The sequence below is a fragment of the Drosophila suzukii genome, chromosome 2R (assembly GCF_043229965.1).
Source record: "Drosophila suzukii chromosome 2R, CBGP_Dsuzu_IsoJpt1.0, whole genome shotgun sequence".
NCBI lineage: Eukaryota > Metazoa > Arthropoda > Insecta > Diptera > Drosophilidae > Drosophila > Drosophila suzukii.
This window is the reverse complement of record NC_092081.1, coordinates 16,374,755-16,389,578: the sequence shown is the minus strand read 5'-3', so window position 1 is coordinate 16,389,578 and position 14,824 is coordinate 16,374,755. Positions and strand designations below refer to the sequence as shown.

General features: G+C 42.4%; 1 protein-coding gene across 2 annotated transcripts; it reads left to right on the top strand.

The window, feature by feature from the left end:
* Positions 1-2,045: 2,045 nt before the first annotated feature.
* On the top strand, positions 2,046-14,446 carry LOC108018202 (uncharacterized). Of its 2 annotated transcripts, none has more exons than XM_065863654.2 (5): positions 2,046-2,616; positions 9,522-9,913; positions 12,043-12,263; positions 12,892-13,472; positions 13,658-14,446. In XM_065863654.2, the coding sequence occupies exons 1-5, from the start codon at positions 2,439-2,441 to the stop codon at positions 14,044-14,046; spliced, it is 1,761 nt and encodes a 586-aa protein (XP_065719726.2). In that variant the 5' UTR covers positions 2,046-2,438; the 3' UTR covers positions 14,047-14,446. The 2 variants fall into 2 exon arrangements, with proteins under 2 accessions (XP_065719726.2, XP_016941207.3); XM_017085718.4 differs by having other exon boundaries at positions 2,047-2,616; positions 13,709-14,446.
* The last annotated feature ends 378 nt before the right edge of the window (positions 14,447-14,824 follow it).

Genomic DNA, 14,824 nt, shown 5'->3' with positions numbered 1-14,824 from the left:
AATCACTGTATTTAAGTGTTACACCATTATTATTATAAAGGAAGTATAAAATGCATGTTAATGGTTCTAACTGATTTTATAATATGTATGTTTCAAAGAGTACCAAGATTAGGAAGTATATAGCGAGAAATATGCCAATTTGTATTGGACTTTGCATAACAGGGCCAAGAGATCAACGCGTGGTTCCTGAAATCCCGTGACCCAAAACTTGTATCTTGTGGCGCTGGTTTGTAAAATTTACGGGGATCAACGGGGCTTTAACCCACTTTCCCAGCTGGTTGGCCTTGGGAGCGAGTCCTGTCATCTGGCTGGGCTTAAGGTAAACTCCAATTTGGCGCAAACACACACAAACACCGACACACACACCCCCAGGGGGACCATGTGGCATGCATTCATCTCGTTGAAGATGTATTTCGTGCTCATCCCTTTTGACACATGTTGTTTGAACTGCTTTCGATTTTTTGCCTCACTCGAACGAACGACCGAATGTCTTTTGCTGTAATTTTCGCATTCTGTCTCCCACATCCAATGCGTCTTACTGATTTTGCGATTCTTCCCCCTCCCCCCCCCATTCGCATATCGACTTGACTCGTTTCAAAATTGGGTTACAGACCCCCGCTCAAAAAAAAAATAAAGAGTAAGAGAACAACAACAGGAGGGCCCGCAAAAAATATAGCACACGGCCACAACAACAAAGACTAAGGCAAAAACATGCAAATGCAAAAATCCGTTTGACGCCATAAGCTCCATGAGTCAGAAGAGAGCAGCAGGAGAATTGCTGCACTGATTGCTCATGCCTTATGTTGCTGTTTTTGTTGTTGCTGTTATTGTAGGTGCCAGATGAAGGAGAACCTCTTCCCTCTCCCTCCCCCTCCTTCACGATTTCTCTTTTGCCTGCTTCCTTGGCTCGTGTCTCCCCATCTTTAGCGTCCGTCCGCTTTGTTAGCTAAATTGCAGAGTTACAGTTGTTTACGAGCTTTGCACTGGAAGAAATGGGATGTAAGTCAAACAAAAGATCTATTGTCTCACAATGTATCCACTATCAAAACAAAAGTTCTGATACTTAAATAAAACCTTAAAAATGTAAATATTGTTTTAAGGTTTTACAACATTTAATTTTATTAGACAACAAAAACTCAAGTTCCAATAGCACCTCCCATATTACACAAATGAAATGTTTGCAAATAAAATAATAATGTTCACATCCAGTAAAGTAAGTGCATTAATATCCCAACGTTTCATATATTTAATATCCGATCTTCAGTCGATCTCTTTCTTAAATTTAAATTTATATGAAGGTTTCAAGCTTTGTTTAATCAAATGGATTTCCGTATTTCTTGAATACTTAGCTCGTTGCAAAACATTTCCATAAGAGTGCAGAAAACATTGATAAATTAATAAATGAAAAATAATCTTTAAATGTGTTTTTCACTCAAAACATTTAATGCTTAATCATAGAACAATTTGTCCTCCAATTGAGTTTGGGATGCCCCTGGAACTCTTTGCTTTTCAGAATATGACGGAATTTTATGGATAAATTACTCATTCGCCATGTTGATAATAAGTGCTGCAGTGGTGAAATCCCCAAATAACTTTTAGAACAAAAAATATTAGATTTGATTAAAATAAAATTGTAAGTATTTAATAAAGGTGTAGAAACATCGCTTTACCGATGCTTTAACAGGAAAACATCGATGTAACATCGAAAAACATCGATGTTTCTGCACCTCTAGTATTCAATATATTCAATTATATTAAAAATTGGAAATATATTTAATCGTTTGATATTTGAAAGGAAATTAGAAATGAATTTGATTGAGTTTTATAGGCATCTAAAATAATTTCTGCTTGAGGAAATTTTCTTAGTATGGCTGTTTTGGTCTTGTCACTACTTGGGGCCCTCCCCAAAGAGAGCGAAAAAGAGAGTAGACTGGGGCTTCCGCGCTGTAGCTCTCTGCGAAAATATACATCTCTCTCAGCGTGGAAGAGATCGCCGGGCTCTGCGGCGGCAGAGGCGTCGACGTCGCCGCGGGACGGCCAAAGCTGCGCTCAGTCCAATCCGATCGGTCGGCGCAGCAAGTTCGCGAGTTCGAGCAGCGGCGCACAGCGAGAAAAAAGAGCAGCGTTCCAAGTCTTCGGGCCCCAGTCGCTGACGCCGAGGGCGGCGCAGAAAACTTGGCTCCTTTTCTGTTCACTTTCGCAGAAGAAAAGGGCGCGCGAGTGGAGATCCGCGAGTAACGGATCTCGATCCTAGACGAACTAGTTTTAGATTGCGCAATTTTAAAGCGAAAATCGCGAAAAGCAACTGTTTAAGTGCGCGCGTCGACGAGTGAAATTCGATAGCAAAGGCAAAAGCAAAGCTCTGAAAAGCCGTTTTAAAACAAAACAGAAAAACACTGCAAGAAAAACTGACTAAGTACGAAAAGCAACAGAGCAACATGGCGACCACCGCCTGCGTTCGCTGCGCCCAACAACAACAACAACAGCATGGGGCGCATGCGCAGCAGCAGCGACGCAACAACAACTTCAGGCGGATTCTGCACATTTACTGCGCGTGGGCGTCGATCACTCTCTTGGCCGCCAGTGTTGCCATGGTCCAAAGTGCAGCAGTCTTTGGTTAGTTGCGAAAAATGCAGAAAAAATTGTGTGTCTGGGAAAAAGTTAGGGAGGTGGGGTTTTGGGTATCGCGTTTTATCACTGCATTGTGTGCAAACGGTGTGAAGTGAAGAAGAAATGGTGAAAGGGTGGGATTGGGAGGATGGCAGGATGGGGAAAACCTGGTAATTGAGGCGCCCCAAGTGCTCGCGGCTTTTATAATTACCGGATTCGGGGAATCGGTGCAAAGTATCGGGTCACAAGATCTGGCCAAAAGAGGTACTTCCCCCACACACAAGTTCAAGACTTGGATTTCACTTTGCGTCGTACAGTCGAACTTCTATAGCTGGGACTTTCCCAAGATGAATTAACGGTAATTTCGAGAAAGTTAATAGGTTTATTTGGTACCCCAGTAAAAATCAAAATACTCCATACATAGAAACCAAGTATTTAACAGGGCAATACTAGCATCTTTTCTTGTACTTCCAGAAATAGTCAGAACTAGAATTTCTGGAATTCTATAACTCGTCTTTCTTATCGCCTTAGGCATCGAAATTTATTCTTAAAATAATTTAAAGTCGCCATAGATTAATATTTTAGTATTCTAATAAGTTTATAAATTTATTTTTAACCCGAATTAACCCCACCCTAGTTATACTGTATTTACATGAATCCTACCTAAAAGGTAACAACTTTTTAAGCTGTTTGAAACCAGAATTTTGGTTACATGAGTGTTACAAACTAGTTGGCACAGCATAAGCAACTTAACCAGCGCAATAAGTAAACTTTGTGTATGTGGTTAGAAAAAAAGTTTAAAATACGCAGTTGGTAGTATGAGTATTCTCGAGTATTGACTGTAGTTAACCGCTGCCTTTCTAATCTCCGCCATTATAGCCTCTTTTTTTAGTCACCCATCCCATATCCGTGGCCATAGAATACACGCATTGTGAACCACTGTCATTTGTTGTGTGTGCTTTTAATTTTATCACCGATTATTTGTGCTGTTTGTGTTTGGAAAACCGGTTGGCGGTTCCCCCACTCACTCGATCTTAACCGCATTTGACCGATCCCGCCGTGCACATGGTCTCGTAAATGATTTGGCTTTAATTTCTGCCGAAAGGCCAAATCTCGGTTGCTAGTCACCCAAACTGATAAGCGTCAAGACTCGTGAATCATTTTCGGCACGGGTGGCTATTAAAAGCGGCTAGAAGCCGTAAATATATCACGCGGAAGTTCTGCGGCATGAAATTGAAAACGAAAAAAACAATGTAATGCAAATAAAAGAAAATACTCTTTTTTTTAGTGAAACTTGAAACAGAAAACTGAAAAAACACAAAGCGGAGAACAGAAAATAAGAAAACGCAACCCAACCGCCAGACGACCTCATTGTCATTGAAATACAGTTATGGCCCGAACAAAGAGTCAGATTGGCAAACTTCGCGTCTGGAACTCCTGCGTTGCAACAAGGGGTTAACGTTAACGGCAGCATCAAAGAAACCCCGACGAGGGCCACCGCTCCATTGACCTCTCCATTTGGAAAGTTTTGCATCTGTACAGAATTAGATCAGTTCTTAGGTGATATCACACGATTTAAGATCAAACGAAGATAATATATAGTATGATCTTAGATCCTATAACTCAGCTACCATCTGAAGAACGGAAAATCCAAATAGAAACGAAGTGAACTATATGAAATTAAGGTAAAACGATCTATAAGAACTATATCAACTGTTGCGTGACATTACACGAATTAAGATCAAGCCAAGAAATTATTTAGTACGATCTTAGATCCTATAGGTCAGCTACCATCTGAAAAATGGAAAATCCAAATAGAAACGAAGTGAAGTATACGAAATTAAGGTAATACGATCTATAAGAACTAGATCAGTTGTTGGGTGATATTACACGATTTAAGATCAAGCCAAGAAATTATTTAGTACGATCCTAGATCCTGTAGGCCAGCTACCATCTGAAGAATATATTTCTATAGAAAATCCAAATGGAAACGAAGTGAACTATATGAAATTAAGGTGAAACCATCTATAACATAATATCAACTGGGATACAACCCTAACACAATTAGTTCTAATGGAAACTGATAGCTATTTAATCTACGTTCTAAGTAAATCCCTAACATACTAAAGGATACAATCTACAACCATGTTTTCAAATGATATTTTGAAAATACCAGATGCTTTTCTTAAACTACTAGATTGTTTACCTTTTTATATAGGTGTTGACAAGACCTGAGAGTCTTCCAAACAAATTTGTTTCATATCAAGTAGAAATGGAAACTCATAAGTCCCCAAACAGTACCCACATTTTCGCCAAGTGCGCAGACACAAGTTTCTCCCCGAATCTTAATCGAAATCTAACACCGAATCTTGATCTGGGATAGTGTTTACTCTATCCGAACTTTTTGGCTAGCACAACAAACAGTCGAGTCGAAGAGCGTTGTTTATCCAGCCATAAGCATTCATATGTATATTTAGCCATGTACATGTTTGCAAACTGGTTTCCAGCTCTGTTTTGCCGTTGCCGCTGCTGAATATCAAGTAGAATTAACATGTTGCCAGCAGCCATCTGTGGATTGGTTTGGATTGGAGAAGTTCCCCGGGAGTCTGGTTTTATATGGCCGCTGTGGCGAGAAGCTGCCTGCTATGCGACTCGAAAAGTCATCTGGGTTCAATTAGGTGGCACACACACACCCGTTTTTCCAATCCAATTCAAACTTTTTGCGAGCGAGACGGCGACAAAGCGTTTGCAATCGCTTAATTAAAATGCAAATTGTTCATAAAAAACAAAAAAAATAAATGGCAATAGAAAATAGCTGGCATTCTGCTTGAGTAGCAAAGGCAATTTTGGGCGTTTGTGAATTTTTTCTCCGCCTTGGCAATACTGTTTTTCGCTCTGAAAATGGGGCTTTGATTTATGTATGGGGCCATTAGAAGCCATGTTCGACTGGCTTCCGCCTCGACTCGCCGCCATTCCGCTGACTGCTTGGCCAGTTAAGCAGCAACAGTTGCCGTTGTTGCAGTTGTGTTGCACGCAACAGCAGCAACATCTACAGCAGCAACAGCAACAGCAGCAACTTCCACAGCAGCTGCAGCAACAAATGACCAGTTCCTTGCCTTTCGCGTTGCCTGAACTCTTGTTTATTGTACAATTTATTTATTTTGTCGTTCTTTAGCTGGGCAAACAGACAAATTACAACGACAACAACGACAGTGGTCAACAGCAGCAGCAACAGCAAAGGCAGCAGCAACATGATGACACATTCGCTTGACCTATTAGGAAAATTGGCCAACGGGAAATGTAGCGCGCTGTCCAAAGCCATGAAGATGGGATGTGAAAGCGGGTGCGGGCTTCTGGCGGGAAAAGCGGGAGAAGAAAGCTGGAGAGCGGGAAAGCGGGAAAGCGGGAAAGGTGCAAGGCCAGATAGAGAGGCATAGACAGTGAAAGAGACGGGGACAGATAAAGAGACAGGGACAGCGACAGCCACAGAGAAAGAGAAGGAGGGACAAGCACTTAACCCTTGCCATTCTGACTTTGATAGTTGACCCAATTTCAGCAGTTACACAAATAAAAATAAAGCAAACAGCATGATGAGAGGCGATAGCGGAAGATCTTATGCTCTATATAATAGAAATGATCGTAATAAAAATTTTAAAAATTATCTTGCAAGTGAATTTAGAGAAGCAAAAGAATGGGAGGGATTTTGAATGATATATGGAGTATACTATTTCTAGGTTCTAATAAAACAGTACCTAAACCCAGTTACAAAACGAGTTTAAAATGGGTGACAAATTAAATCAAAGAAATTATGTATAAACAAATTTTTGTTTAGTTTTCCTTAATGGCAAGTTTCAAACCAAACCAAATAAGTATAAAGACTGATTTTTAATTCAGTAAATTAAACCAAAAGCGCCACTCCTATTGATGCTTTTCACGGGGACTTTTTGATAAATATTACATGGGATGTATAGGAAAAATAAAATCCATCCACTTGACTTGCAGATAACCTATCGATTCCGTAATTCGATTGTGTAACTTAACAAGTTTGATGGGGGTTTTAAGGGCTTACGGGTTTACGGGTTTATGGCATTCCCTCTGCGGAGAAGAGTATAACAAACTGCACTTGCAGACTGTTTTTGTTTGTTTCTGTTTGTGCGTCGAGTGGCGCTCACTCCGTGTGTGTGTGTGTGTTTGTGTGTTTGCCTGCCGTTTGTGTGTGCGAGTGTTGTGTAATTTTTAACAACAACTTTTTTTCGAGTGTCTCTCCATCGTGCGCTTTTACTGTTCCGCCCCGCCCCTTGCCACCGCCCCCTTTCCGCAGGCAGCCGGGCGTAATTATGACGAGCATCCAGCATCCAACATCCAGCATCCACACACATCCATCCATCCAGCATGCAACACGCGTCCGCATCGCGTGGCAGCCACAGAATTTATTATGCCCAGTCGCCACTCGAGAAGCAGAACTCAAAAACTCAAAAAATGAAAACCCTCCAACCGCTTGACAATCTCTGCACGAGCAGTTGCAGTTTGCTCTCGGCCAAGTTCCGTTTTTGTCTAAATCTGAATCTGAATCCAAACAACAACAGCTCGAAACTGGCCCACTCAACATAGGAGGGATGGGTGGACTGTGGGTAGCACTATAACTTGTGGATCGGCATTGACTACGCATTTTAATGTGCCCTTTTCAAATTCAAGTGGCTGCTGATGCTTGACCTACACACAGATACGCACGTACACCAGAAGCCAAAGATACACATCGCGAGATATTGGCAGATATATTGAAGTGCACTGCGAGAATTCGTGGTATTTTTTAGGGGTGTGGCAAGGCCCTCTAAACTTGTATTACTTCTATAAGAGACGGTACCATATTTTAAAAAGTTGGTATAGATAGCATGGAAAGAACCCCCACTCGGGTTAAAAAGTACTTGTTATATGTACTTTATTAAAAAATTTTGATTTCTACTTAACCAAATTTTGTAGTTTAACCCCCCCCCCCCCCACCAAAAAAATATTCAGATCTGGACAAAACCCATACAGTACTTCCTATTATGAGAAACAAAATAATATGAATACTTTCCGAATGAGATTAGAAGTTCTGTAGATATATTTAACACCAAGACCTACAAAAACACACTGCAAAGTTAAATTGAAACCGTAATAAAAGTTCACAGTATCAGAAACCTAAGTATCTAATTTTTTTCAGTGCCCAACAGTTGACAGTAAATTGTTTTCAATGTTTGTCTGTGAGTTTGCTCGTTGGTTTGTTAGCTGTTTGTCTTGATGTTTATCTGTGTAATCGTGTCTCTTAACCTGACCTTGCCCAAAACGAAACGACATTATGCTGTGGATACAGGTTCAAGCCTTGTTTGGCTAGCACCTTAGCTTATCTGGGATTTGACTTTCCCTGGGAAAGCGTACTGATTTCCCTACAAAAAAGCAGTATCACTCGGTTCTGCTCTGAAAACGAAGACAAATTATGAACGGTTTATTTAGTTAAAAAATTGGGTGGAACTGGTGCTGCTGGCCCTTTCTTTCTGGCCCGCTTGGCTGGCTGCCCGAATTGTGAATCGTAAACCCATTTCTCTATGAACTCCCCGCATAAACATTAAGGCGCAACCAAAAGCCGAGTTAACTTGCGGATGCATGTGTTTATTTGGCCGGGAGTGCTTGTGCGCTTTTAACCCAATTAGCAATGACGCTGGTACTTTAGAGCCCCACTCTGTTGGCCCTCAAATAGGCCCTAATCATTACTTAACTGTATGGAATTCATTGTATTACAGTGCTAATGGCTTTTCATTCTGTAACAATTGCGACTAATTGAAGATATTGTGGGGAAACTGAATGAGTGTCATTTGTACGGCTTTCCCTAGAACAACATCTGAATCGATTAACCAAATCTACCATAAACGGAGTATAAAACTGACGAGAGCCTGTCATTAAGCTGAATGTAATGGGTGCATTTGCCGAGATGATGATTGAAACTCCAGCACGTGTGGATAGCTCGAACCCCTTGGCTATTAATGTCAAGTTCGAAATGGGAATTAGCTGCTAAATTGCTTGAGTGCGGGTATGAGTACTCGCACTCTAAAAACTTGGCTGTACGGAGCAAATGCAAATTGTTTAATAAAATGTTTAATAGTTCGCCAAAGCTGTGTGGCAATTGTTCAGCGGTAAAAAAAGAGCGAGGGCGGCTGCAAAAACACAAACAATAAGTCAGTTGCAACAGCAACGGCTCGGGTAATAATATAATAATGGTATAATGGTACACACATATCGCCATATATGTGGTGCAGTCACTGACCCAGAAGAATATGGATGTGTGACTACCTCTGGGGCACAATGCAAAAGTAGTTTTCCTACACAGCCGTACTGCTCGTGTGCTTGTATTTGTACTTTATTAATTGAAGTACTTAATAGTGCTTGTGCGAATCTTTAACCTTTGGCGGCGCAAAGTTCGAGATCGAGTGCAAAATAATTGAATTTGAGGAGCTCTCCCACTTGCCTCGCCGTGTTTAGGTAAACGCGGTAATTCAATTATCATCGCATCCATTCGAATTAATGGAATTTTCGAACTGTGTTCGGTTTGGTTTCATCACCCGAAACTGGAGTCCCAACCATTTCCATTTCCCTGCCAATTCACACAAAATTCCTATTTTTAGCGTTGTCACACCGCAGCTTTTTTCTTGATTTATCTTTATTTTCGTCAAGCTGTGAGTTATTTATTGATTGACAACTCGCGTATTTCGTCTGCATGCGATGCGTTTAGTTGGTTTGATGGATTTGGCATACAAATGGCCCCAAATCAGCGACCATCCATCAGTTTGTTGTAGGAATTAACAGACCAATGTAAATTTGAACTCAAGGCATCTGCGCTTCATTAATGATATTCGATACGAAACTCTCCATTTCAGGTGATCTGCTGTCCCATCCCACATTCAAGCCGCTTTGCAGCCCCCAGCACGAGCACTTCATCGAGAGCGAGGGCAAAGAATCTAGTCTCATCATCGAACTGAAGCCGGGATCGTATGGGGCGGAGCACGCCTCCTGCGCCCGCATCCTGAGTGCCCCGCCCAACTACGGCTTCATAGTGCGCCTCATCCTGCCCAAGTTGCAGCACAGGCAGCCCCTGGATGTGGCCACCACCAGGAGTCCGGCCACCAACATCATGGCCGCTCTGGCCGGTGCCAGCAACTCCTCCAAGCTGCGGCGTACTGCCAAGTCGGGGGCAATCATGGAGTCCTCCGCCTCCCTGAACTCCTCGAAGGCCTCCCGGGTGATGGGACGCACCTGCCCTCTGAACATCGTAAGTGAACTCACCTTAGCCCCCATTTCTGGCGACAAGGTTGCCTTTCGATTGATCACACTTGGGAACACTAGTAGAAAATCTTGATAGTATTCTGTGTTTTGAAGAATTCTGATAGTTAGCAAAACAAATCATTTAACATTCCTTGGGTTTTTGGCACCACCAAGATATCTATAGGTTAAAAAGGAGAAAATAAAACCAATCAAAGTCCAAGATCTTACAAATATAGATCACATTCTAATGGATTTAAAGATCATAAAACTATAAATGAAATTCTAATGGACTTAGTTATATTTGTTCAGCTTAGAATCTTTGTTGTTTAGATTGCTACTAAGTGATTTTCTAAATCAAGAATTCCACTCTATTTATACTTTAAAAGTATTTTCCCCTAGTGTATTTATTTTTCGCTGATTAGTGCGAGGTTGCCATTTTCTGCACCTTCCGCTCGAATTATTTGCCAGTTTCTTTGATCCCATTCATCTTTACTTTAAGATACACCACTTGACTGCGCATGCGCAGCGTTCAAGTGTGAGAATCGGATCGAGAAGTTCAAAAAGCTGAGAGTTCAAGAACAAGTAGCCAGTGATTTTCCGCAGCTCAGGATTCTCCTACACCTAAAAAAAATGACAAATGAAATCAGAATTTTTTTATGACTTCATCGGTAATCTTTTTTGATACCTGTCTATTTATAATTTATTCCGCAATACATGAAAACTACGGCTATGAGTGTTTTCCAAATTGCTGAGAACTTCCATTGTCAAATAGATTAAGTTTGCAGGCTGCATTATATGTTATGTTCTCATAAGCAGACTTATCGAGCACACCAGCCTAAGTTCTCGATTGACATTGTTACTTTTTTGTGGCTTTCCGATGAGACAGTTTGACATCTGAAATTGTCTCCAATTACCGGCAGTTCTCATGCGAGGCAAACGTAATTCGTCAGCTGATCATTGACATTGCCAAGGTGTTCTCGATTAAATAAGAAACTTTCCATTTGGCCATTGACATTGAACTCCAGCTGTTTAAGTTTCACTTTCTGCGGGCCCAAAACTCCGCTTCGCAGTCAGAAAAGCGTTAGTATTTGCATAAGCGCGCGAATTTCAAACATTTTGCTGGACCTTTTTTTATATTGGTTTGATATTTGAAACACGTTTGCAGCATTTGGCCAGGAAAGCCACAGAAACAGAAAGAGAAGCAACACTTTCGGTTAGTGAGGCGACGCGTCGCCATAAATCCGTCGACTTGAACCGACTGACTGACAGTTGGCGACGCCATAAAGGCAAACTATGCTACTGGAAACTGAAAAAAAGCAATGGGTTGATGGGTTGGGGACTCGATCTCGAGGGAGTGGAGGCACATATCCACATTTGCATGCCCAGAACAGAGGAGCTTCTTTGTTCCGTCACCGATTCGGTGAGAAGTGCAAATTGATGCGTCGCATAATTACAGCACTGAATCGTCTTCCTAATGAGCTGGCTAGAAAAATGTAGTAGACATCACGATGCATGGAGCGTGTTTTTTATCACTCGAGTCTCGAGAACTGGTTTAACCGTTGTCACCGACGGGGACACTCCCTGGCTAATTGTTGTTTACTACGAGTGTGTACTTACAATGGGTATGGGGACTACCAACCAACCAACAAAACCAACTCGTCGCAGTTATTGAACCTGAGATGGCACAAAGCTGGCCGAACCCGTATCCATTGCTTATTTTTTCTACATATCATCTGCACGTGAAACAGCTACGATATTAATGGATTTAATTTTATATACCTATAGCTACCCAGCGTAGTTCTCGTTTCTGGCGTGGCTTTCACAGCTTTTTGTTTTCGTATTTTTCCAGCGTAAATATTTAATTTTGCATTATGTGTGTTTGCATTCGCAGTTTTTTGATCGTTGATTCTTGATCGTTTTGTTGAACTTGGCCATTCACGTCACGTCAACGATTTGCGGCTGTGGGCGTGGTCGTGGTCAAGGGGGCGGGGGCGTTTGAGAATTTAAGCGATTAGCATTTCGATCGTGTAAACTGTTTGCTCGCACGTTTCGCAGCCAGTATTCAGTACGCACTTAGGCCACGCTTTTAGCCAGTCCCCCATAATTAAAAGGTTCTATTTGCCTTCACCCCAACAGTTCAGCTCTTTGGACCCGCACACGGCCCAGTGGCGAGTGGATCCCTGCCAGCTGGAGGACACCGCCTCGGAGATGGAGGATCCGGTGAGGCTCTTCCACGGCCGCGTCAAGATCGTCTGGGAACATGGTCAGCAGTCGCTGCGCTCCAAGCTGATGGTCACGGTGCTCGGGAAAGGAGAGCAGTGCAAGGATGGCAGCAAGCACCAGTGCCTGAAGATCGGGTGAGTTGGATAAGGAAACGTACCTAGGAAGTCTTGAAATCATCTAGATTGAACCACTTCTCTTCTCTACATAACAACTTAATCTCTGCATTTTCAATGTTGCTATTATTCAAAATAATAGATCGTAGTTATTCTACAAATTTATAAAGTACTTCATTCCTGGAAGTAATCAAATGCATTTTTAACAGGAAAACACTTAAGTATTGCACCTTCGAACAGGTGTGGCTTGGAATTTTAAACGTAGAGCGCCTGAAAGTAGGCAGTACAAGTTAAAAACCATATAAAAAGTAACAATGTAAATTACTTTTTAAGGTATAATCATTTAAGTCGTAAATTGTGTACGTTATTTTTAGTAAACACTCTTTATATAAATTTTCATGATGTGCGACTTAAACTACTTATCACATTTTTTATTTCCTACCTCAACCAAGCAGTTCGTATTTAAATACAAAGGTGCTGCGATAAGTCCATTTATTTGAATCGAACCCAAATTGTATCATTTTATTTTATTAAATGTTTATAAAAAGTTAATAATGGCTGATGTTAGACTTAAACTAAAGAGTACTTTACTATATAGGTTTTTATTTTCTTCCCCGAGATATTGTACTAATGGCTTATTCTGTTGCAGCGATGAGCCCATTCTGTGCATCTCCAAGGAGCTGGCCTGCGACGGGATCCGCCACTGTCCGTACAGCAACGAGTACGACGGCGATGAGGACTACGAGCTGTGCTCGAAGCGGCATCGCCCTGGTGCCGGCCACCTGGCCGCCGGCATAGAGTCGGAGCTCTTCGAGCAGTTCGCCCTGGAAGTGTTCCGCAACCTACTGGCCAACGATGCCCCCTCGGCACCGGAGGACTCGCCGCGCAACGGCAGTGATAGCGATGACGGCGCTGCCGGTTTGGATAACTCGACGGCCAGCTCGACGACCACGCTGCGCAAAGTGCACACCAAAGACATGAAGAAGCCGGTGGGACCGGATGGGTCGCCCAACTCGATTGGGCCCAGTTTGGCCACCGAGGGGGAGCATCAGAGGCCGGAAAACGATACGGCCGAAATGGGAGCGGGCACTGGAGCCGGCAGCGGATTCACACGCCGGAATTCGACGCGATCCGGCCTGCACTCGGACCTATCGAAGTACGGCCCATGGGGCTACCTGATGCTCGGCATGCTCCTGTGCGGCGGAGCCCTGCTCATCTGCGGCCTCTGGGGTACGTTAAATTGCACCATAGTCTAGTCCAAGTAAGGCACTGTCATTTCCACGAGTTCCCCCGATTTGTTCTCTTTCCGCACATCATGAACCGACCTACGACTCGTGTGCTGTGCCATGACCGTGTCTAACTTTTCTGCAAAACAAAACCCCACTAAAACCACTCCCCATCCATCCACTCCCCAGTTCTGTGTTGTCGCTTGAGCTCTCACATTGAATCCATCCGTTCCCTTGCAGCCTCCGCGTCGCAGCATGCGGTCAACAATGAGCGCGAGGCGGCGCTGGCCGCCGCCAATGGAGGAGGAGGTGGTGGCCAGGACCACCTGGGGGCCACCGCGCCGCCCAACTACGAGGAGCTGGATCCCCCGCCGGCCTACTCGGTGCTCTTCCCCAACCAGAAGGCCGCCAGCAGCACCACACTGAACCTGGATGCCGCGGCGGCCAGCACAACAGCAGCTGCTGCAGCAGCGGCAGCAGCAACAGCAGCAGCAACACTAACTGCAACTGCAACAGCAACAGCAGCAACACCCAGCGATGCCCCGCAGCAACATCAGCAGGAACAGCCAACGAACTAGCTTGTAAGCCTGACAAGAAGGTGTCGCACCTGGAAAACACGTAGATCTTAAGGTCCCAACATCTCTCTGACTGACTCTGATGCAATTAGCTTAAAACCAATTTAGTGATAGCTTTAAGTGTGACTCTATGTTAAATGTTTGACTATATATGCTAACGATTAATGGATTAATGAATAACCAGACCCGGCCGTCCTGTCAACGCCGCTGTCGCCTTTGGCAGACGGCAGACCCAATTAGCTTCCGATAATTGAAAATGTAATAATAATAATGATGATTGTAAAGGAAAAACTGCAGCTGCAGCAGAACCAACTGACGAATCGACTAACTTTTGTAATTCTGTTAATTTAAACTTTAATGTGATATAAATTTAAAACTGAATAAAAAGCAAAGTGTTTAAGTAGTTATTGTGAAGGATGTGCTGGGGATACTACAAATTTACAGGGAGGGATAAAATGTTAAATTGAAAGGAGAATATTATCTTTATTTTGGTATTATCTTAGTTATTTTGAAGGATGTAGTTGGGATATATCAAATTCGCAGAGGGGAAAAAGGTTTAAATTAAAAGGAAAATAATTTCTTAAATATGAGACTAAAAAAGAACATATTAATATAGTAAAAACTAAATGTTATAGCGGGGTTAATAAATTAATGATATGATATTAGGATCTTAAGCTTTAAGACCATTATAGCAAGACTGAGTAATAGATTGGGTTCAGTTATGGGTCTTTGGAATATATGTTCTTTTAATTTTAATGTTATAAAGTCTAACAATTTTCTA

Bases quoted from the DNA above. Each gene is read 5' to 3' on its own strand.
- LOC108018202 (XM_065863654.2), top strand. From the start codon at position 2,439: ATGGCGACCACCGCCTGCGTTCGCTGCGCCCAACAACAACAACAACAG. The intron at 2,617-9,521 runs GTTAGTTGCGAA...TCTCCATTTCAG, and splicing joins CCAAAGTGCAGCAGTCTTTG to GTGATCTGCTGTCCCATCCC. The intron at 9,914-12,042 runs GTAAGTGAACTC...TCACCCCAACAG, and splicing joins GCACCTGCCCTCTGAACATC to TTCAGCTCTTTGGACCCGCA.